The sequence below is a fragment of the Odocoileus virginianus genome, chromosome 32, assembly GCF_023699985.2.
Source record: "Odocoileus virginianus isolate 20LAN1187 ecotype Illinois chromosome 32, Ovbor_1.2, whole genome shotgun sequence".
Taxonomy (NCBI): domain Eukaryota; kingdom Metazoa; phylum Chordata; class Mammalia; order Artiodactyla; family Cervidae; genus Odocoileus; species Odocoileus virginianus.
The window spans coordinates 10,269,648-10,293,783 of NC_069705.1; the positions used below are offsets into that span (position 1 = coordinate 10,269,648).

The window sequence follows — 24,136 nt, forward strand, 5'->3', positions numbered from 1 at the left end:
AACCACTTAACGTAGAGTTGCCAGGTTCAGGGTTTGGCACACCTTAAGGTCATGTCAGACAAAGGAGCCTGGCGTGCTGCCATCCATGAGGTCTCAGAGTCAGATACGACTTAGCAACTGAACAACAACAACAAGGTAAGAGCGTCATAACCAACAGGGGTGAGGCCACTCCTGCCCACAGGCAGCCTGGCCATCCCAGGGCCACAGAGTCAAGTTGTGTTGAGAAGTCCCTGGTGTCTGATCCAGCCCCAGCTTTTGGGTCAGGACTCCTAGTTCTACCCCTCACCTCTCATGAACATACTGGGGGCTTGTCCAAATTCGGAAACCCGGCGCTGGTGCTATGCTCAACTGTCTTAAAGCTGCAAAAGCCCACAGGTGGTCCCTATTCACTGAAGGGGCTCTCTTTTGTCTCTTTAGAGCCTCATTATTGGGGTTGTACTGGAAGGCCATAATTTAGAACCCAGATAGGATAGAACCCAGCCATCCTGGGAAAGCCTTGGAGCTGCCAACTTGTGGTCAGAGAAGGTAATACACTAATTGCTGTTTTTGATCAACAATCAGGACTCCTGCCCCTGGGGTCAAAACAAACCCTAAATACTGAGCCCCATGACTGTGAGATCTGAGTCATGGTTAGGGAGACATTATTTCTTCTTTCTGCCACAAAATTTAGAACCTTAACAGTATTTGGATCTAAATCCTGTTTTGTCTCACCTTTTGCTGTTCAACTGCCAAATTGGGTCCAGCTCTTTGTGACCTCATGGACTGCATGCAGCACACCAGGCTTCCCTGTTCCTCACTGTCTCCTGGAGTTTGCCCGAATTCACGTCCATTGAGTCAATGATGCCATCCAACCATCTCATCCTCTGCCACCCTCTTCTCCTTTTGCCTTCAATTTTTTCCTGCCCTTAGGGTCCTTTCCAATGAGTCCCCTGTTCACATCAAGTATTGGAACTTCAGCTTCAGCATCAGTCCATCCAATGAGTTTTCAGGATTGATTTCCTTTAAAATTGGCTGGTTTGATCTCCTTGCAATCCAAGGGACTCTCAAGAGTCTTCTCCAACACCACAGTTCAAAAGCATCAATTCTTTGGCACTCAGGTTTCTTTATAGTCAAACTAGCACATCCATACATGACTACTGGAAAGACCATACCTTTGAGTATACGGACCTTTGTTGGCAAAGTGATCTTTGCTTTTTAGCGCACTGTTTAGTCTCACTAAATGTCAATAAATCATCAACCTATGCATGAATTCCCTCATTTCCCTTGCTAACATGTTTCCAAAAAGGTGGACGCTATCCCAAAAACCATGCAGAAACACTACTGTCCAGGTATATTGGGTAGCCTCCAGGGTGTCAACGTCCTATTCAAAGGCAAAAGAAGTACGAGGAGTATGGATGTAGGGGAATAGAGAAAAATGCAGCTTTGAGGTCCAAAACAGAAATACTGAGTGTCCCCTGGCAGGCCCCTGGGCAAGGAGGGTGTGTGGGTTTGACACCACTGGGTGAACAGGGATGACAACCACATTTAGTGCTTGCAAGTCTTGCACAAACTGATATTCCTCATTAGGCTTATGAATGGAGAGGTCTGGGGTGTTGCAAGAGGATTGGCAGGGCTTAATGAGTCCGTGTTTGAAAAATTTGATGAGCAGTGATTCCCTCCTCATCAGAGTCTCAGATTTAAAGATATGTCCTTCCAGGGGTATTTTTCCCCAGGCTTTAATCATTCTTATGTGTGTGGGGGGCGGGGTGGAGGTGGGGGAGGTCAGGGAAATTACACATTTTGCCATCCTGGAACCAAGGTATCACAAAATCCAAGATTTAATTGTTTTTAAATTTGAGGGAATGCCTGGGGAGTATCTTGATGAGCAGCAGGTGGGTCACCTGGGGCTGCTAACAGACGCAGTCTCTGTTTGAATTCTCTACCTCCTTAGACTTCACCCTGCCCTAAGCACATACTAGCTCCTAATTGATTTAGCAAATCTCTCCAGAGAAGACGGTCAGAGCATTCTGCCATATACAAAAAGGAGTGAGTAATAATAATAGACCTGATTCTGCAGGCAAGGGGAGACGTAAATTGCCTTATCATTGGCCGTCTATCAGCTACCATCACAGTGCAATCAGGGTTGGAGACGGCCAGCCAAGCCAGAACAGAGCAGAAGGCTCCAGTGTTAACAAGAATTAACTTCTGCTTCCCGCCACGTCGCGAGTGACCCACAGCTCCTCTGGATTCATGAGGATGGATCAAGTGGGATGTGGACCTAGAAAGGCACTCGGGCCCCATCAGACGGTATGCAGGAATCTCTCATAGAGATTTGCAAGGAGCTAGGACATCCCTCCTTCCAGTTCCCTCCCTTTCAACAAAAGACATGCTGCTTTGGGCCCAGACGGCTTCCACTAGTCAGCCTTCTTGGTCCTCCAGGGTCCCCTTGAGGTCATGGGAGAATCAGTACAGTCAAAAGCTTTTTTTGTTTATTTTTTAATTAGCCTCATGTCCATTTTGGCCTCTTCTGTGAAGTATTGCTTATTATTGACCTTGAAGTCCTCCGCTACCAAGGTTGACAACGGGGTTCGGGGCCCAGCCTCAAGCTTTTGTAACGTTTTCCAGATGTCAGGAGTGGCCAGGGAGATAAAATGCATGGCCAATAGTGACCGCCCTTCTGCCGACTCAGGGTCTGGGTGAGTGTCCTTCCCCAAGTCCCTGTTACCTGGCTCAGGAAGACTGCCAGGCTTTCATCTTTTTCCTGTGTAATCTCTTAGACCTTATCATAATTTAAAGGCTTCGCTATACACCTTTTCATGGTTTCCGACAGACAAGTAGCATAATGTCTCCTCCCAGCCTGCCTACATTGTCTACATAGTCCCAGCATGGGTCATGCTCGGGGTTCATCCCCACCTGCCTGATAAGTTTGGTGGTGCTGACTGGCAGCTAGTAGGCCATCTGAGGGTCTCCTGGCATTTCTCAGTCTCTGCTCCTTTTCATCGCAGGTACAACAGGGTCAGAGTAACCATGATGTCCTGCCAGGTGAGAGGGAATGTCAATCCCAGTCTGGTCAGTTCATCCCTAAACTTGTCAGGCTTGAGAAGGGGACACTCCCTTGAGTTGTCACTCGACTCCCAGAAGGTGGGAGTCTTCTACTTCCCAGAAGAAGTAAAAGGCCTTGTGGGGCGGAGATGGGGGCTGTCTTTGAGCTCGATTGGAGCCCCCCTGGGGAAAGCTCTGGAGGCTCCAACTTGGGAGGGTTCTGATTTGACAAGGTAAGACGGAAGTTGGAGGGCTGAAGGCGGTGATGAAAGGAAAAAAATGGGGGCCTGAAAAGGGGGGCTCGGGGGCCAACGGCTTGTCAGAGGTTGAAAAACCGGGGTCCCTGAGGTCTGGCTCCGAGTCTCTTGGGGGCAATGGCAGGAGCCCCTCAGTCAGGACTCTTGATAAAGTCTCATAAAGAGGGCACATACTCAGCCTCCCTCCATTTTTGAGACTTCTTAACAAACTGGTCCATTTGCAAACTGGTGTCCTAGTTTAAAGGGTAGCCCATGCTAGGGCCACTGCTCCTGGTCACCTGAGGCACGTTGGTGTCAGGCTGCATTGCAAAAGAAAATCAGCTTTTTTTTTTTTTAACTGTCTCCACAATCTTCTATTGTGGAGAATGCAGCCCTGAGGAGAATCTTTGGGGGTTCCCTGGGCATTTTCCATGTTTCCATATAAGCCTAGAGGCTAACAGTGAGAGACCCTGGGATCTCAGGCCTGGTATAACCACCAGGGGGATCACAGAATTCCCTCCTCAGAGTCAGACACACAGACAAGGGGTTTCCAGGATGAAGGGGACGGGAGTGTAGGCGTGAGGTCCAAGGGAGAGGATAAGAGGGATAAAAAACGACTGAAAAAGAGAAAGAGGCACAGAGAGAGATTGCCTTTTCCACTCACCCCCTACAGATGTCTACTCAGGCACCCACGCCGGCGCCCCAGAAAGGGCCAGCGAACGAGGGAGCACCCCATCCACTGCCTGCCAGGTCCTCGAGCCCAGAATCCAGCCAGTTGTACGTTGTGAAAGCGAGTCGCTCAGTAATGTCCCATTCTTTGCGACCCCATGGACCGCAGCCCGCCAGGCTCCTCTATCCAGGGAATTCTCCGGGCAAGAATACTGGAGTGGGTTTGCCATTCCCTTCTCCAGGGGATCTTCCCCACCCAGGGATCAAACCCTGGTCTCCCACATTGCAGGCAGATCCTTTACCAACTGAGCCTCCGGGGAAGCTCGTACGTTGTGTGTGGGACTAGCGCCTACGCGAACCTCACAGAAATCTGTCACTTCAGCCCGTTCCCTCGGGGCTTCTCTCTCCAGCAGGAAAACGAGGATACTGGGACGATCGGACTTCTGGCCACGACATGATACCAGGTCTGAATCCCCTATCACCCTCGGAAATCTCTGGTCAGGAAGAGCCCGCAAGGCAGGGAGCTGCGTGCTGAGAAGCAAGCCCCTCCCGCCCCTGCTGGTCACCCGGGGAGATGAGCCGCTGCCGGCCAGAGGGAGCAGGTCCCACAAGCCAAGAGGAGTGACGCGGTAGCCGCCCACGGCCCGACCTCTCGGAAGCACAGGACAAAAGGTGAGGATGGAGAGGGGACGTAGCAGCTGTCAGGAGAAGGAAGCGTTGTCTGAATGAGGGTCCTTAGGCCCCCAGGGGCCAGGAAGGCAGACTTACCAAACGTGGGCGGAGTTAGGGTTTTGGTCTTTTTGTGTCTTGTTCATGATTTGCTCCAACTGGGCATGCGCTCAGTTATTTTTAGTCCATGCTCCATTACTCTGGGAGAAAATTTAACTGCCACTGTTTACATTGATGATACTTTTATAGTAGTTCATGATTTTGGGATGTTGTGGAAGCAACCTGGTTTCCTTCCTTCTAACAAATACAATTTTAAACAGCTGCTATGTTCACCAGTTATTAGATGCAATACTTAAGCCCGTCACTTCAGCTATTATGATGACTCTGGAGAATCCTAAACTTGACTCTCTGGGAGTGAAGGGAAATAACTTTGCTGACATTTCTGCAAGGAATTAAAGGGCAACAGCTGCCAGTCTTGCGTCATGGTCCAAAGGGATATTTCTCCAAATGAAAACAGAAAAACTGGCTAGAGAAGCTCAACAATTGGCCTCAAAAAAAAAATAAAATAAAAAAGGAAAATGGAGATTAAAAGTTAAACAATTGTTCTTGTGATGAAAAGAGAAATCTCTGGTTTGGACCGATTTATTCCTTCTCAGATCCAGATTTACCGTTTCACTGCCTGTTCTGCGGTAATGGATTGAACGCGGTTTTCTCCGTTAGTGAAGGCGGTGGTAGGACTCGCCAGCAGAGGGCACCAGAGGGACATTGAAGGAAGAACAGGCTCCACCCGCGGGTAGTGTTTGTTTGGCTTTTTTCCCCGCTGCACAGGGCGTGAGCAGCGGTGGCCTAAGAAGTCCAATGATGCTTTATCCCAGGTGCTCACGCTCCCAGAGTATGTCTCCCTTAGGTGATCTCGCTGGCCTCCCTGGGTCCAGTAACCACATTCTTGGATCCTACTGATACCACCTCATGGACTTCAGGTCTTGCTCCTGCGTCACCACCTCCACAGACTTTGTATAACCCTTGCAACACTTGTGGTTTACCCACATCCATCCCGATTCGGACACTGTAGACTCCAGCTCGCACATGAAGCGGCATTGGTTCTCTCAGCAGCACCCGCTGGAGTTGTTTTCTGCTTTTCTCCATGTCTGTGGGCTGCCTCTGGCCCGAGCCATCAAGCAGGCAGAAATCACACCTTCTCCAAGGAGGTCCGAACCTCAGCCTTGGGAGAGCGGCCACTCTTCCAAGTGTATCCTCCCTTGGGTACTTACCCTCAGACCTAAGATACCTGTTGAGTTCTCATGATCTCTTTATAATGGCTCTCCAATGGAGTATATTATTAAACTACCTATTTAAATTACTGTGTAATCCCTGTTCTCCTGATTGGACCTGGACAAACATAAGGCCACGGGCACAAGCTAAAGGAGGAACGCCGCTGCTACCGTGCTGAATGACACTGGAAGAGTCTGACTTCACAACTTGGCAGACCATAATGAGCAGTTCAAATGGATGGCCACCTGGGGTCCCATGGCAAAATAGTCCATCTCTACTAGGTCCCAGGAACACACCATTTCTCAAAAGATACATAAAAATTAGGTTCATGACTTTGAAAAGAACCTTTGCAAGTAAGTGGTCCTGATGCTTTTACTTCCTTGAAAGTATTACTCACTCAGTCGTGTCTGACTCTTTGCAATCCCATGGATTGTAGCCCGCCAGGCTCCTCTGTCCATGGGGTTCTCCAGGCAAGAATACTGGAATGGGTTGCCGTGCCCTCCTCCAGAGGGTCTTCCCGACCCAGGGATTGAACCCCAGTCTCCTATATTGCAGGTAGATTCTTTACTGTCTAGGCCGCCAGGGAAGCCCTTAGCTTCATGGTAAACCTCCTCTTGGTAAACAGGAATCTGAACACACTAAAGCAGGTATACAGCTTCCAAAGAGGAGAAGTGGTAACAAGAGAAAGCCTGGATTCAACAACTCCTGAGTAAATGCCACTAGGACTAGTCACAGGCTAGCTGAAGTCTATGAAGGAGGAAGGAGGAAAGTTGGGGAGAGGTTCAGGTCAACTGAAAGAGCAGAAAGGAAAAGGGATACTCTCTATGCTGGGGTCTTGAGACACAACTGGCAGGCTCTCAGGGCTTTGTGGGGTGAGGGCCTTTGACTGCTTTTAGCTGACTGAGAGTCTTTTTCTGGTTAGATACAGTGGAAGTTGAAACTGAAAATACAGAGAAAACACCAGACATAATTAGGATGATTCAGGCACAGATGATTTATTATTTCATAATTTAAACCGTCAGCAATGACAACAGAGGGGACAGAGAAATATGTTTGTTTTTTTCTTCTTCTTGGTTTAGGCCAGTTTCTGGTGATTTATTTGGTACTATCCTCTCTATAGGGCAAGACCGTCAGTGACTGTTGCTATAAGGGAAAACAAGATAAAGCATAAAATGAAATAACAGTGTTACTATTTTTGTGAGCCCACATACTTCTAATACAAGAAATTTATTTAAAAGGCATGGAAATTGAAGAGAGAGGATCAAGTAAATAATAATCAATTCCAGAAAAAAAAAATCATCTGTTAACTCGGATGTAAATAGTCTTAGTCTTGTGTCTTCCTAAAATATCCTACGTGCTTATTTATCAATTTTTGGTAACTATCTAGGGCAATAAAGCAAAGCGCCTTTAAAATTCCATTCTAAGTCTATAAACTGATTTTAGTATAGAACAAAAAAGAAAGAGATACAATATTTCTAAGCACAATCACATTCTATAAAGGATAAAAACACAAACACACATGCACACACCTGTCTATACATCTGTATATTGAAATAATTTAACAATGATCATCCTGGGTGCTAATGTTAATGGTTAGTTTTTATTGTTTTGAATAGTTTTAAAGGGATGTTTAGATTCTCATGAACGGATACACTAAAAAATAGCCCACAAAACAAGGACATCAAAAACAAAAAGCCTAAAAACCAGTCAGAGCCAAGAGGAGCCAAAGGAAACATTAAACGAAAAATAATGATGTCTCATGAATGGACTCTGGACCAGAAGAAGGACATCTATTAAAAGCTAATAAAATATGAATACAGTATGGACCTTAGTTAATAATGATATGTTAAATTGCTTTATCAATTGTAACTTATCAACTAATATTAGATGGTAATAATAGAGAAGACAGTGTAAAATATATGGAAGGTTGTACTCTTTTATCAATTTTCTGTAAATTGAAAATGTTTCAATGCAATAAAGCCTCTTTGGAATTTAAAAAAATGCATGAATATTTATTACTTGTTACTACTATAATAAGCAGAATGATTTGCATACTCACAAGCATACAGGCATTACAAGCTCTCTGGACAGAAAAGGATCTTACTCTCATTAAAATCTAAGGTATTCCTTCAGAATTATGATTAATGGAAATGGTTAAGCATAAAATAAAGTCAAAATGTTTGTTGTAAAACTCAGCACAAAACTGAAAATGATCAAATATTTTTGGAGCCAAGAAAATAATGTTTAAAAAAACAAGAATTAATTAACAGTAGGTTAGATCTAAAATTCAAACTTAAATAACAGAAAACTCAGTGGAGAGAGTTAAGAGAAGGTAAAAATACAGTCAGCACCCTTTAAAATAAATGGAGTCTCAAAAGTGCCTCTAATCCATTATTATTAATATTATATTACATATTTGTCTTTCTACGTATACTCATTAAAGAAAGCTCATTACAGAGAACAAAATGGTAGAGAAGTAGGTGGACCATGGAGTACATCTCTCTCCACGGATACATCAGGAATACACCTTCAGACACAGAAATGCATGCAGGACACCAGCTGAGAATGGACAGGAGGATCAGACCAGCAGAAAAGAAGAGAACCACGCAAAACTCAGTAGGACAAGGAACTGGGGGAAAAAGAGGAGCATTAGTAGGACTGGACCTGCCCTCGGCAGGTGGGGGAACTGAAGCAGGGGTCCACTCCCCACATCATCGGGGCAACTGAGTCAGAGGAAAAACATTTAAGGCTGCGAGTAAAACAGCCAATCCGTGGCAGCCTAAATGGAATGAGACTCAGACAGTCCTTGCCGCAGCCATACACACCCTGGACAGGGACGCAGGTCCCCTGGAAGGGGCAGCGGCTGGGAGCTGGAGATTAGGGATTGTGGAGAGATCCCAGGGCGAGGGCTGCTGTTGACTGCAGAGAGACAGATCGAGAGGATGTGAGGAAGGAGATTGTGGTGGGAAGAGCCTGTGGAGGAACGCCAGGCAGCCGAGGAAGCGAGGCGGTAAGGCTGAGTCACCTGTAGGGGATGGAGCCATCACCATGGCCTCTCTCTCTCCCCACATGCCTGCATCAGCAGCTGAACAATAGAGAGGCTGGCCCATCAAATGCCTGACACACAACTACACAGCAGGACCCCACACAAGGTGCCCCTTTAAGTGATGATGTGCAAAACCCAGCCGGGGGGGCCCTCTGTGTGCCTGACACACCAAACAACACAGAAGGATCCCAGAGAAGGGAGCCCTCTAAGTGCCTGAATGGAAGGAGATATGGAGAAAACCTGGCCAAAGAGGCTTTCTCATCCCCAGCTACAAGAGGCTTGAAGAAGACTCTGACAGGGCCATAACCCCTGTGATGGAGGCAGTCTGTGCCCCTGCACACTTGGCACCGCCAGGGTCCCTGCAAGCCAAGCAGCTGTGCCCACTTCATGGTCAACCCCCACTGGGGCAGAGCTGACACAGGCGAAAATGTCCTGCATTTATGCACCCAGGGTCGCTTGGGTCTGGCCAACTCTTTACAACCCTGTGGACTGTGGCCTGCCAGGCTTCCAGGCAAGAATACTAGAGCGTGTTGGCCAATATTAGTTGCCATACCTTTCTAGAGCACTATATTTCCTGCTGCCCTAGCTGCCAACTCCCCTGAGTCCCTGGTGCTGCCAGAGCCCCTGCAACCCAAGCAGCTGCACCACTGGGGCAGACCCGAGTCCTCCAGCACAGCCTCAGGAACAAACCCCAGTGGACTAGCCACATGCAGAGATGGAAAGAAAACCACAATTGAAACCCAGGGGCAGTGTGACTAAGGAAGAAGACCCAAACCCCTCCCACCAGCTGTACAAGCTGATTAAATCCACGTGATCAACTAGGCAGACTCTGGTTTATGAAACATACATTAAAGGACATTGAGAGCTCCCACAAAAGAAAACACACTAGTTCTGACAGCTGTGGACATTGGAGGCAAGAACACACAGGTGTAGGACCAGATTAGACTCTGAGCCGCCCCCACAGCAGGTCCAGAGACCAGCACAGTGCTGGAGGGCATCCTAGGGAGATGAGGTGGACTGTGACTCCCGGCGAGGGAAAGGACTCTGAGAGCAGTGACGCAAGAAAAACTTTTATTATTCTTGTGTTTTGACTTGTTCTGTAGACTCTTTTGGATTTTTTTACTTTTTACTTTTTCTATTTTTTTCCCTTGCCACCACCTCCTCCCATTGTAGTTGTCGATTTTATTGGCACTATAAAACCTAATTAAGCTTTTAAGTTTTATTTTTTCCTTTCTCAGTCACATTCTTTATTGTTCTTATAAACTTCTGCCACTAAGCTGGACTTTTGCAAATCTGTGGAGATTTTCTTTCTTTTTTTTTTTCCTCTATTTTAACTTTAATTTTGAACTTTTTAAAAACTTATTATTATTTTTTCCACATTTATTCCTTTGTTTGCTTTTCCTACTGTTCTTTTCCCCTTGGAGTTAATCTTTAATGTATATAAATCTTCTTTATCTGGATCTATTTAACATCGCATACTTATTCTTTCTTTCTTTTATTTCTTTCTGTTCCTCTCAAATTATTTGTTAGTTTTCTTTTCATTGCTTTATTCCCCACTTGGCACCTTGTTTTAGTTTTGTTTTCCAGTTTATGCTTTAGTTAGTTTAATTTTTTCTGGTAGATGCAATTTTTTATTTCCTTTTTTCGTTGGGTCAACTTATTGTATGTTATTTTTGTTGGACTGCTTTGATTTTGCTTATCGGTCTATATGTATAACTGTGTATGCAGTCACACTTTTTATTGTTATTATAAACTTCTGCCTCTATGTTGGGTTTTGCAGTTCTGTGGGGCTTTCCTTTTTTTTTTTTTTTTTTTTTGCTTCTTCCTTTTTTCTTTTCTCTTTTTCTTTTACTTTTATTAAACCTTTATATTTTTCTCTGTTTATTCCTTTCTTTGCTTTTCCTACTGTTCTCTTTAGTGCTCAAAATTCTCCAAGTCAGGCTTCAGCAATATGTGAACAAAGAACTTCAGATGTTCAAGCTGGTTTTAGAAAAGGCAGAGGAACCAGAGATCAAATTGCCAACATCTGCTAGACCATCAAAAAGGCAAAAAGTTCCAGAAAAACATCTATTTCTGCTTTATTGACTATGCCAAAGCCTTCAACTGTGTGGATCACAATAAACTGTGGAAAATTCTGAAAGAGATGGGAATACCAGACCACCTGACCTGCTTCTTGAGAAACCTACATGCAGACCAGGAAGCAACAGTTAGAACTGGACATGAACAACAGACTGGTTCCAAATAGGAAAAGGAGTACGTCAAGGCTGTATATTGTCACCCTGCTTATTTAACTTATATGCAGAGTACATCATGAGAAATGCTGGGCTGGAAGAAGTACAAGCTGGAATCAAGATTGCTGGGAGAAATATCAATAACCTCAGATATGCAGATGACACCACCCTTATAGAAGAAAGTGAAGAGGAACTAAAAAGCCTCTTGATGAAAGTGAAAGAGGAGAGTGAAAAAGTTGGCTTAAAGCTCAACATTCAGAAAACTAAGATCATGACATCTGGTCCCATCACTTCATGGCAAATAGATGGGGAAACAGTGGAAACAGTGTCAGACTTTATGTTTTGGGGCTCCAAAATCACTGCAGATGGTGATTGCAGCCATGAAATTAAAAGACACTTACTCCTTGTAAGGAAAGTGATGACCAACTTAGACAGCATATTAAAAAGCAGAGACATTACTTTGCCAACAAAGGTCCGTCTCGTCAAGGCTATGGTTTTTCCTGTGGTCATGTATGGATGTGAGAGTTGAACTGTGAAGAAAGCTGAGGGACGAAGAATTGATGCTTTTGAACTGTGGTTTTGGAGAAGACTCTTGGGAGTCCATTGGACTGCAAGGAGATCCAACTAGTCCACCCTAAAGGAGATCAGCCCTGGGTGTTCATTGGAAGGACTGATGCTGAAGCTGAAACTCCAATACTTTGGCCACCTGATGTGAAGAGCTGACTCATTCGAAAAGACCCTCATGCTGGGAGGGATTGAGGGCAGGAGGAGAAGGGGACAACAGAGGATGAGATGGTTGGATGGCATCACCGACTCGATGGACATGAGTTTGAGTAAACTCCGGGAGTTGGCGATGGACAGGGAGGCCTGGTGTGCTGCGATTCATGGGATCGCAAAGAGTCGGAAACGACTGAGTGACTGAACTGACTGACTGACTATTCTCTTCCCCTTGCAGTTAATCATTAATGTATATAAATATTCTTATCTACTTGTATGTAACTTTGCGTTTTTATTCTTTCTTTTCCTCTCAACATGTTTATTAGTTTTGTTTTCATTGCTTTATTCCTCACCTGGCATCTTGCTTTAGTTTTGTTTTCTGATTTGTGCTTTAGTTAGTGTTCTTGACTGGTAGATACAATTTTGGGTTTCCCTTGTTCACCAGGTCAATCTACTGTACTTTACTTTTGCTGGACTGTTTTCATTTTGCTTATGTGTATATGTATAGGTATATAACTTATTATTTTAATTATTATTTGCCTGACTTTGTGACTGACATTTGTCTGAGGTTCATCTTTGGTTTCTCACTTTGGGTATTTGTTCTAATCTCACTTAATGCCATAACAAACCACTTGTGGAATCTTTGTTCCTGACAAGAGATCAAGCCCTGGGCTGCTGTAGTGGGAGCACTGACTCCAAGACTCTAGACTACCAGAGAACTAACCCTAGGGAGCATCAGATAGTGAGAACTCACACAAAGGAAGCCACTTGAGTACAAGACCTGGCATCACCCTGCACAGGTGGTGCTAAACAAACCAAGCAAAAATACAAATCCAATCATCCGCAGATAGGATTACCACCTCATTCAGCCTTGACCATCAGAGGGGGGGAAAAATTAGCAGAAATCTCACCCTAATCAGGTCTTACACAAACTACTGGACCAAACTTAGGAGGGCAGAAATCAAATGGAAGAAAGAATTCAACCGTGAAGCCTAGCAAAAGGAGACCTCAAACAATAAGTTTTTTTAAAAAGTAATGAAAAGGCAGAGAAATACTATACAAATGAAGGGACAAACTAAAAACACAGAAGTCCAAATAAATGAAGAGGAAATAGGCAAGCTACCTGAAAAAGGATTCATAAAAATGATAGTAAATATGATCAAAACCTTGAAAACAGAGTGGAGAAAATGCAAGAATCAATTAACAAAAGCATAGAAGAATTAAATAATAAACATGCAGAGACAAACAACACAATGACTGAAATTAAAAACACTCTAGAAGAAATCAATAGCAGAATATCTATGGCAGAATGAATCAGTGAGCTGGAAGATAAAATGATGGAAATAACTTCTGAAGAGCAAAATAAAGTAAAAAGAATGAAAAGAACTGAGGATAGTCCCAAAGAGCTCTGGGACAATACCAAACACACCAACATTCGAATTACATGGGTCCCAGAAAAAGAAGAGAACAAAAAAGGTTATGAGAAAATTTTTGAAGAGCTTATAGTTGAAAATTTCCCCAATATTGAAAAGGAAATATTCAATCAAGTGAAGAGGCACAAAGAGTCCCATACAGGATAAACCCAAGAAGAAACACACCAAGAAACATACTAATCAAACTTACAAAGACTAAAGACAAAGAAAGAATATTAAAAGCAGCAAGGGAAAATCAACAAGAAACATACAAGGGGATCCCCATATGCTTAACAGGTGATCTTTCAGCAGAAACTCTGCAGGCCAGAAGGGAATGGCAGGATATATTTAAAGTACTGAATGGGAAAAATCTACAACCAAGATTACTATACCTGGCAAGGATCTCATTCAAAATTGATGGAGAAATAAAAAGTTTTTCAGACAAGCAAAACTTAAGAGAATTCAGTGCGCCTAAACCAGCTTTAAAAACAAATGTTAAATGGATTTATATAGTCAAGAAATACAAGAGAAGAAAGATCTACAAAATCAACCCCAAACAATTAAGAAAATGGCAATAGGAACATATATATCAATAATTAATGTAAAGAGGAGACAGGGATCAAGATCACCACCATGGAAAAGAAATGCAAAAAGGCAAAATGGTTGCCTGAGGAGAGCTTACAAATAGCTGTGAAATGAAGACAAGTGAAAAGCAGAGGAGAAAAGGAAAGATATTCCCATTTGAATGCAGAGTTCCAAAGAATAGCCAGAAGAGATAAGAAAGCCTTCCTCAGCAATCAATGCAAAGAAATAGAGGAAAACAATAGAATGGGAAAGACTAGAGATCTCTTCAAGAAAATTAGAGATACCAAGGGAACATTTCATGCAAAAATGGGCTCAATAAAGGACAGAAATGGTATGGACCTAACAGAAGCAGAAAATATTAAGAAGAGGTGGCCAGAATACACAGAAGAACTGTACAAAAAATATCTTCATGACCCAGATAATCACAATGGTGTGATCACTCAACTAGAGCCAGACATCCTGGAATGTGAAGTCAAGTGGGCCTTAGAAAGCAAGCTAGTGGAGGTGATGGAATTCCAGTTGAGCTATTTCAAATCCTGAAAGATGATGCTGTGAAAGTGCTGCACTCAATACGCCAGCAAATTTGGAAAACTCAGCAGTGGCCACAGGACTGGAAAAGGTCAGTTTTCATTCCAATCCTTAAGAAAGGCAATGCCAAAGAATGCTCAAACTACCGCAAAATTGCACTCATCTCACACACTAGTAAAGTAATGCTCAAAATTCTCCAAGCCAGGCTTCAGCAATATGTGAACAAAGAACTTCCAGATGTTCAAGCTGGTTTTAGAAAAGGCAGAGGAACCAGAGATCAAATTGCCAGTATTCGCTGGATCATCAAAAAGGCAAAAAGTTCCAGAAAAACATCTATTTCTGCTTTATTGACTATGCCAAAGCCTTTGACTGTGTGGATCACAATAAACTGTGGAAAATTCTGAAAGAGATGGGAATACCAGACCACCTGACCTGCTTCTTGAGAAACCTATATGCAGACCAGAAAGCAACAGTTAGAACTGGACATGGAACAACAGACTGGTTACAAATAGGAAAAGGAGTACGTCAAGGCTGTATACTGTCACCCTGCTTATTTAACTTATATGCAGAGTACATCATGAGAAACGCTGGGCTGGAAGAAGTACAAGCTGGAATCAAGATTGCTGGGAGAAATCAGATATGCAGATGACACCACCCTTATGGAAGAAAGTGAAGAGGAACTAAAAAGCCTCTTGATGAAAGTGAAAGAGGAGAGTGAAAAAGTTGGCTTAAAGCTCAACACTCAGAAAACTAAGATCATGGCATCTGGTCCCATTACCTCATAGGAAATAGATGGGGAGACAGTGGAAACAGTGTCAGACTTTATTTTTTGGGGCTCCAAAATCACTGCAGATGGTGATTGCAGCCATGAAATTAAAAGACGCTTACTCCTTGGAAGGAAAGTCATGACCAACCTAGACAGCATATTAAAAAGCAGAGACATTACTTTGCCAACAAAGGTCCATCTAGTGAATGCTATAATTTTTCCAATGGTCATGTATGGATGTGAGAGTTGGACTATAAAGAAAGCTGAGGGATGAAGAATTGATGCTTTTGAACTGTGGTGTTGGAGAAGACTGTTGAGAGTCCCTTGGACTGCAAGGAGATCCAACCAGTCCATCCTAAAGGAGATCAGTCCTGGGTGTTCATTGGAAAAACTGATTCTGAAGCTGAAACTCCAATAATTTGGCCACCTGGTGCGAAGAGTTGACTCATTGGAAAAGACCCTGATGCTGTGAGGGATTGGGGACAGGAAGAGAAGGGGATGACAGAGGACGAGATGGCTGGATGGCATTACCGACTCAATGGGCATGAATTTGAGTAAGCTCCGGGAGTTAGTGATGGACAGGGAGGCCTGGCGTGCTGCGATTCATGGGGTTGCAAAGAGTTGGACATGAGTGAGCAACTGAACTGAACTGAACTGAAATGGATTAAATGCTTCAACCAAAAGACACAGACTGGCTGAATGGATACAAAAACAAGACCCATATATATGCTTTCTACAAAAACTCACTTCAGACCCATGCAAATGGGAAGCAAAAGAAAGCAGGAGTAGCAATCCTCACATCAGACAATATAGACCTTAAAGTAAAGAAGGTTACAGGAGATAAGGAAGGACACTACATAATGGTCAAGGGGTCAATCCAAGAGGAACACATTACAATTGTAAATATCAATGCACCCAACACAGGAGCACCTCAATACATAAGACAAACATAACAGACATAAAAGGAGAAATTGACAGTAACACAATAACAGTAGGAAACTTTAACAGCCCACTCACACCAATGAACAGATCATCAAAAGAGAAAATTAATAAGGAAACACAAGTCTTAAAGGATACATTAGATGAGATGGATCTCACTGATATCTTCAGGACATTCCATCCAAATGCATAAGAATAAACCTTCTTCTCAAGGGCACATAAAACATTCTCCAGGAGAGACCACATCATGGGTCACAAATCAAACCTCAGTAAATTTAAGAAAATTGAAATCATATCAAGCATCTTCTCCAACCACAATGCTATGAAACTAGATATTAATTACAAGAAAAAAAAACTGTAAGAAACACAAACACATGGAGATGAAACAACATGTTTCTAAATAACCAACAGGTTACTGAAGAAATCAAAAAGGAAATCAAAAAATTTCTAGAAACAAATGACAATGAAAACATGACAACTCAAAACCTATGGGATGCAGCAGAAGCAGTTTTAAGAGGGAAGTTTATAACAATACAATCCTACTCAAGAAACAAGAAAAACATCAAATAGACAACCTAACTTTACACCTAAAACAACTGGGAATGGGAAAAGAAGAAATAAAAGACCCAAAAATTAATTGAAGGAAAGAAATCATAAAGATCTGAGCAGAAATATATGAAAAAGAAATAAAAAAATACTAAAGATTAATAAAAATAAAAGCTAGTTCTTTGAGAAGATAAGCAAAATTGACAAAACTTTAGCCAGATTCTTCAAGAAAAAAAGAGAAGAATCAAATCAACGAAATTAGAAATTAAACAGGAGAGGTTACAACAGACAATGCAGAAATACAAAGGATTATAACAGACTATTATGGGCTAATTCATTTCAATGTATGACAAAAACCACTGCAATGATGTAAAGTAATTAGCCTCCAACTAATAAAAATAAATGGAAAAAAAAAAAAACCTAGACACCATTTAAACCTAAAATGAATAAAAAGACCAAAGTATAAAATGGCAAAAAAAGAAAAAAAAACAGATTATTATGAACAACTATATATAAAATGGATAACCTGGAAGAAATGTACAGATTCTTAGAAAAATTCAATCTTCCAAGACTGAACCAGGAAGAAGTAGATATTATGAACAACCCAATTACAAGCACTGAAATTGAAGCTGTGATTAAAAAAAAAAAATCTCCCAAAAAGCAAAAGCCCAGGACCAGAGGACTTCACAGGAGAATTCTATCAAACATTTAGAGAAGAGCTAGTGCCTATCTTTCTAAATCTCTTTCCAAAAATGGCATAGGAAGAAACGCTTCCAAACTCATTCTACAAGGCCACCCACCATCATTCTGATAGCAAAACCAGAGACAACACAGAAGAAAGAAAACTACAGCTAATATCACTGAAGAACATAGATGTAAAAGTCCTCAACAAAATTATAGCAAACAGAATTCAGCAACACATCAAAAAGCTCATATACCATGATCAAGCTGGGTTTATTCCAGGAATGCAAGGATTTTTCAGTATACACAATTCAATCAATGTGATACACCAGATTAACAAATTGACAGATAAAAACCATATGATCATCTCAATAGATGCAGAAAAGGCCTTTGACAAAATTCAGCACCATTTATGATGAAAACTCTTCAAAAAATGGGCATAGAAGGAACCTACCTCAACAGAGTGAAGACTATATAGATAAGCCTATAGCAAACATTATTCTCAATGGTGAAGAACTGAAAGCATTCCCCCTAAGATCAGGAAAAACACAAGGGTGTCCACTTTTACCACTATTATTCAACATATTTCTAGAAGTTCTAACTACAGCAGTTAGAGAAGGAAAAAAAAAAAATAAAAGATTCATAATAATGGATTTCTAAAGTGTTATTTTTCATTTTTAGGCTAAATACTATTTGTCAAAAAATGATGATATAGGCCTAGATTTTAAGATATAAAAGTTTCCCATAATTAGTCTCCAAGTAAGAAAAAAGGGTATAAATAAGTGGTTTTACATTTTTTCTTTAGAAGAATTATTAAGGATATATATACCTATTATATGGAATAAATCTAATGGAAGTTAATGGAAGTTTTCTTTGGGTATTGTGATGAGAAATTTATCTGTAATTCATATACCTACCAATGTACTTTGGATATTTTAATAAATATGTGATCATCATTAAAAACCAGAAGGGGAAGCACAGATGGTGCTAGTGGTAGAACCAGCTCGCCAATGTAAGAGATATAAGCGTCACCAGTTCAATCCCTGGGTCAAGAAGATCCCCTGGAGGAGGGAATGGCAACCCATTCCATCCTGCCTGGAGAATCCCATGAGCAGAGAAACCTGGTGGGCTACAGTCCATGGGGTCACAAAGAGTCAGACATGACTGAAGTGACTAAGCACCCATGCACATATATTCTGTAGGTTTTGGCTTTTTGAAAATAAAAATCTCCATATTTTAATTCATTGCTAGTTAGTTCTAAAGTTTATTTTGTTATCCCTACTTTCCCCTCACATGAATTTCAGAATCTTTTTCTAAGTTTTCTCTACCCCTGTACATAAAAAATATTTTGAATGAGTTTATGTTAAATATACTGAAGCCTACCCAGGAGGCCCTAGTGGTAAAAAACTCGCCTGCCAATACAAGAGACTTGAGATGAGGGTTCGCTCTCTGGATCGGCAAGATCCTCTGGAGGAGGGCATGGCAATCCACTCCAGTAATCCTGCCTAGAGAATTCCATGGACAGAGGTAGCCCAGAAGACTATAGCCCCTGAGGTTGAAAAGAGTCAGACATGACTGAAGCAACTTAGCACAGCACCTATACATAGATTATTGATGTTTGAAAAGAATAAGCCTTAAAGTTAAAAGCATAAAAAAAGAAGTAAAGACAAGCAGATTCAAGTTAAATGGAAAAGGAAAGAAAAATATTTTAGATAACTGGACTCAAAATTTAAGGAAATCCTTTGTCAAAATTTTAGGAAACATTTAATTACTTATAAATGTAAAACTTAATAAGCATTATAATAGTAAAAATAAAAATCATACATTTAATTGAACCCTGACAGCTTTCAGTTCAGCTCACTTCAGTCACTCAGTCGTGTCCAACTCTGCAACCCCATGAACCGCAGCATGCCAGGCCTCCCTGTCCATCACCACTCCCAGAGTCCACCCAAACCCATGTCTATTGAGTCGGTGATGCCATCCAACCGTCTCATCCTCTGTCACCTCCTTCTCCTCCTGCCTTCAATCTTTCCCAGCACCAGGGTCTTTTCCAATGAGTCAGCTCTTCACATCCGGTGTCCAAAATACTGGAGTTTCAGCCTCAACATCAGTGCTTCCAATGAACACTCAGGATTGATCTCCTTTAGGATGGACTAGTTGGATCTCCCTGCAGTACAAGGGACTCTGAAGAATCTTCTCCAACACCGCAGTTCAAAAGCATCAATTCTTCGGCCCTCAGCTTTCTTTATAGTCCAACTCTCATATCCATACATGACCACTGGAAAAACCATAGCCTTGACTAGATGGACCTTTGTTGGCAAAGTAATGTCTCTGCTTTTTAATATGCTGTCTAGGTTGGTCATAACTTTTCTTCCAAGGAGTAAGTGGCTTTTAATTTCATGGCTGCAATCACCATCTGCAGTGATTTTGGAGCCCCAAAAGATAAAGTCTGACACTGCTTCCACTGTTTCCCCATCTATTTGCCATGGAGTGATGGGACCTGATGCCATGATCTTAGTTTTCTGAGTGTTGAGCTTTAAGCCAACTTTTTCACTCTCCTCTTTTACTTTCAAGAGCTTCTTTAGTTCTTCTTCACTTTCTTCCATAAGGGTGGTATCATCTGCATATCTGAGGTTATTGATATTTCTCCCAGCAATCTTGATTCCAGCTTGTGTTTCTTCCAGCCCAGCGTTTCTTATGATGTAATCTGCATATAAGTTAAAGAAGCAGGGTGACAATATACAGCCTTGACGTACTCCTTTTCCTATTTGGAACCAGTCTGTTGTTCCATGTCCAGTTTTAACTGTTGCTTCCTGACCTTCAGTCTAATTGCTTTAGGAGATGCCAAACTGCTGAACAGTAATAAAAGTATTAAAGTAATATGCTCCTGCCTGCAGCGTGTTAGAGTTCTTGTTGCTTGATATTCTAACCTACCCTTGAAGTTGCCAGTTCTTTTAATTTTAGCCACTCTTCTAAGGGTATGGGGAACACTTGTTTTTATTTTAGTTTGCCTTTTTCTGATGACAAATGATGTTAAGCAATTTTTCATGTTTTGAGCTTCTTTTGTATCATATTCTGTGAAGTGTCTTTTCAAATGTTTTGCCTATTAGGCTCCTGCCTTTTGTTATTGCTTGGCAGGAATCCTGTATGTATTCTGAGTGTGAATCCCTTATTGGAAACATGTATTACAAACATCATCTCCCACGTTGTGAATTCCCTTTTCTCTTTCACAAGGGTGTCTTTTGTGAAGCAAAGCTTCCTAAATTTTTTAAAAAACTATTCTACTGAGGTTAAAGACACATAAATGAAATCCATTCTCTTCAATTTTTAAGCATACAATGCTGTGCTGCCACATGCAAGCTCAGTTGTGTCCGACTTTTTGTGACCCCATGGACTATAACCCGCGAGGCTCCTCTCTCCATGGGATTTTCCAGGCAAGAATACTAGAATGGGTTGCCATTTCCTCCTCTAGCGGATCTTCCCAACCTAGGTATCAAACTCGCATCTCCTGGCATGTGGGTTCTTCATCACGTGTGCCACCTGGGAACGACACTATGGATGATGGTATACAGCACATGTCTAGATTCTGTACAACTAAGACGCCATTCTCATTGATTGGCAACATCCCACTTTCCCTTCACCCCAACCTGAGGCAACTAAAATTCTACTCTCAGTTCTAGGAGCTTCACAATTTGAGATATCCTAAAAGGAATCATGCAGTGATTTGTCCTTTTGTGGCTGGCTTATTTTAATCAGCATAATGTCCTCAAGGTTCAACTATGTGGTAATATATGCAGGATTTCCTTCGTTTTTATGGCTGAACATCCCATTATATGTATATAGCACATTTTCTTTACCCCTTCATCCATTGATGGACACTGAGTTTGTGTCGTGCTGCAACGAACATGAAAATGCTAATACTTCTTTGAGATCTTGATTTCAATTCTTCTGGGAAATATATATCAAAGTAGGATTGCTGGGTCATACAGTAGTCCTATTTTTTAATTTTTTGAGTAATCTCCAATAGTTTTGAACAATGGCTACAATATTTTGCATTCCCACCAACAATGTAATGGAGAAGGAAATGGCAAACCACTCCAGTATTCTTGCCTGGGAAATCCCATGGACAGAGAAGCCTGGTGGGCTAGTGGGTCACAAGAGTCGGACACAATTTAGCGACTAAACCACCACCACAACCATGTAAAATGATTCCAATTTCTCTGCATCCTTGCCAACATTTGTTGACTTGTGGGTTTTTTAAATAATAGCCATTCTAATGGGTGATGCCTCATGTGGTTTTGATTTGCATTTCCCTGATGACCTGAACTATCTTTTCCTACTATACCTATTCATCATAAGTATGGCATTTTGGGAGAAGCATCTATTCAACACTTTAGCCCATTTTAAAATCAGGTATTAATTTTTTTATTGATAGTAAGAGTAACTTATGTGTTTGGTTATTAATTCTTTATCTGATGCTTGGTTTACAAATATTTTCCCCCTTTCCATAAATTGCTCATTGACTATATTAAATGTTTTCCTTGCTATGCAGAAGGTTTTAGTTTGATGGAGCCCTACCTGTCTATTTTTTGCTTTTGTTGCCTGTACTTTTGGTATTAATCCAAAAATTCATTGCTAAGACCAATGATATGAAGCCTTCTCCCTATGTTTTCTTCTAGAATTTTTATAGTTTGGGGTCACATTTAAGACTTTAATCCATTTCGAGTTTATTTTTGTGTCTGATATAAGGTAAAGGTTCAATTTCATTCTTATTCATATCCAGTTTTGCCAATACCATTTCCAAATGTGTATTCTTGACACCTCTTTCAAAGATCATTTGACTATGCATGTGGGGGTTGAATCCTGTGCTATTTCATTTCATTGGTATCTGTCTTTGTAATAGTATCATGCTCTTTTAATTATAGTATTTAATTACTGCTTGCGATATATTTAAAAATCAGGAAGTTTGAGGCCTCCAGCTTTGTTCTCAAAATGTTTTGGCTATTGAGGGTCCTTTGTGGTTCCACATCAATTAATTTTTTATATTTCTGTGAAAATGCCATTATTATTTTGATAGACATTTCATTGAATTTGTAGATGTTTTAACTTGTTATATTGTATTGGGTTATAGTTGATTAATTACAGGTGAACATAAAAGGGACTCAAACATACATATGCATGTATCCATTCTCCCCCAAACTCTCCTCCCATCCAGGCTGCCACATAACACTGAGCAGAATTCCTGTGCTCTACAGTAGGTCCGTTTTGGTTATCCGTTTTAAATAGAGCAGTATGTACAAGTCCACCCAAAGCTCCCTAAATACTCCTTCTCCTCACCCTCCCCTCCTGGCAACTACAAGCTCGATCTTGAAGTCGCTGAATCTGTTTCTCTTTTGTGAGTTCAATTGTATCACTTCTTTTTAGATTCCATATATAAGGAATGTCATATGATATTTCTCTGTCTCTGTCTGATTTACTTCACTCACTATGACATTCTCTAGGTCTATCCATGTTGCTGCAAATGGCATTCTTTCATTTTTTTTAATGGCTAATATAGGAACTGCTTCAATGTTTTCCACTTTAAGTATAAATTCAGTTCAGTTCAGTCGCTCAGTCGTATCCAACTCTTTGTGACTCCATGGACTGCAGCACACCAGGCCTCCCTGTCCATCACCAACTTCCAGAGTTTACTCAAACTCATGTCCATTGACTTGGTGATGCCATTCAACCATCTCATCCTGTTGTCCCCATCTCCTCCCACCTTCGATCTGTCCCAGCATCAGGGTCTTTTCTAATAAGTCAGTTCTTCACATAAAGTGGCCAAAGTATTGGAGTTTCATTTTCAGCATCAGTCCTTCCAACGAATATTCAGGATTGATTTCCTTTAGGATGGACTGGTAGGATCTCCTTACAGTCCAAGAGACTCTCAAGAGTCTTCTCCAACACCACAGTTCAAAAGCATCAATTCTTTGGTGCTCAGCTTTCTTTATAGTCCAACCCTCACATTCATACATGACCACTGGAAAAACCATAGCTTTAACTAGATGGACCTTTGTTGGCAAAGTAATGTCTCTGCTTTTTAATATATTGTCTAGGTTGGTCATAACTTTCCTTCCAAGGAACAAGCATCTTTTAATTTCATGGCTGCCATCACCATCTACAGTGATTTTGGAGCCCAAAAAAGTAAAGTCTGTCACTGTTTTCACCGCTGGAGCAGTGGCTGCCTGACACAGGATCAACATTGAGGAGATAGCCCCCATCCAAGGGCAAAGGAGAAGCCCCAGCAAGATGGTAGAAGGGGAAAAATTGTGTTTAGAATCCAACCCCATACCCACCAGAGACATTCAAGGGCTCAAACAAACCTTGGACACACCAGGACCCAGAGACCTCACAGAAACTGAGACAGAATTGTGTTAGAGTATCTCCTCTAGAGGTATGGGTCAGCAGTGGACTTCCACAGGCACAGGGACTCTGGGTCCCAGCAGACCTGGGTATGGCATAAGCCCACCTGGAGGAGGTCACCATTAACCCTAACATAGAGCTGCCAGAACTTACACAGGACTGGGAAAACAGACTCTGGAGACCACAAACAGAACCTTGTATGCACCAGGACCCAGGAGAAAGAAGCAGAGACCCCAGTAAATAACAGGGAGGAAATACAGCCCCACCCATCAACAGAAAATTGGACTAAAGATTTACTGAGATGGCCCCACCCATCAGAACAAGACCCAGTCTCCCCTTCAGTCAGTCTCTCCCATCAGGAAGCTTCCATAAGCCTCTTATCCTTCTCCATCAGAGGGCAGACAGGCTGAAAACCA

The 24,136-nt window shown here is 41.9% G+C and overlaps 1 protein-coding gene and 1 long non-coding RNA gene across 5 annotated transcripts in view; one reads left to right on the top strand and one right to left on the bottom strand.

The window, feature by feature from the left end:
- The first annotated feature begins 4,097 nt into the window (after positions 1 to 4,097).
- Positions 4,098 to 24,136, top strand: part of LOC139032573 (uncharacterized) — a 178,355-nt gene continuing 158,316 nt past the window's right edge. Inside the window, exon 1 of the long non-coding RNA XR_011485101.1 lies at positions 4,098 to 4,598. This is a non-coding gene — a long non-coding RNA (uncharacterized lncRNA). The remainder of the gene's footprint in view (positions 4,599 to 24,136) is intronic.
- Positions 6,838 to 24,136, bottom strand: part of LOC110126549 (disintegrin and metalloproteinase domain-containing protein 5-like) — a 122,124-nt gene continuing 104,825 nt past the window's right edge. For all 4 annotated transcript variants that reach the window (XM_020876255.2, XM_070459857.1, XM_020876257.2 and 1 more), the window contains one exon: positions 6,838 to 7,010. In XM_020876255.2, coding sequence (XP_020731914.2) covers positions 6,998 to 7,010 — 13 coding nt within the window. In that variant the 3' untranslated portion in view covers positions 6,838 to 6,997. The remainder of the gene's footprint in view (positions 7,011 to 24,136) is intronic.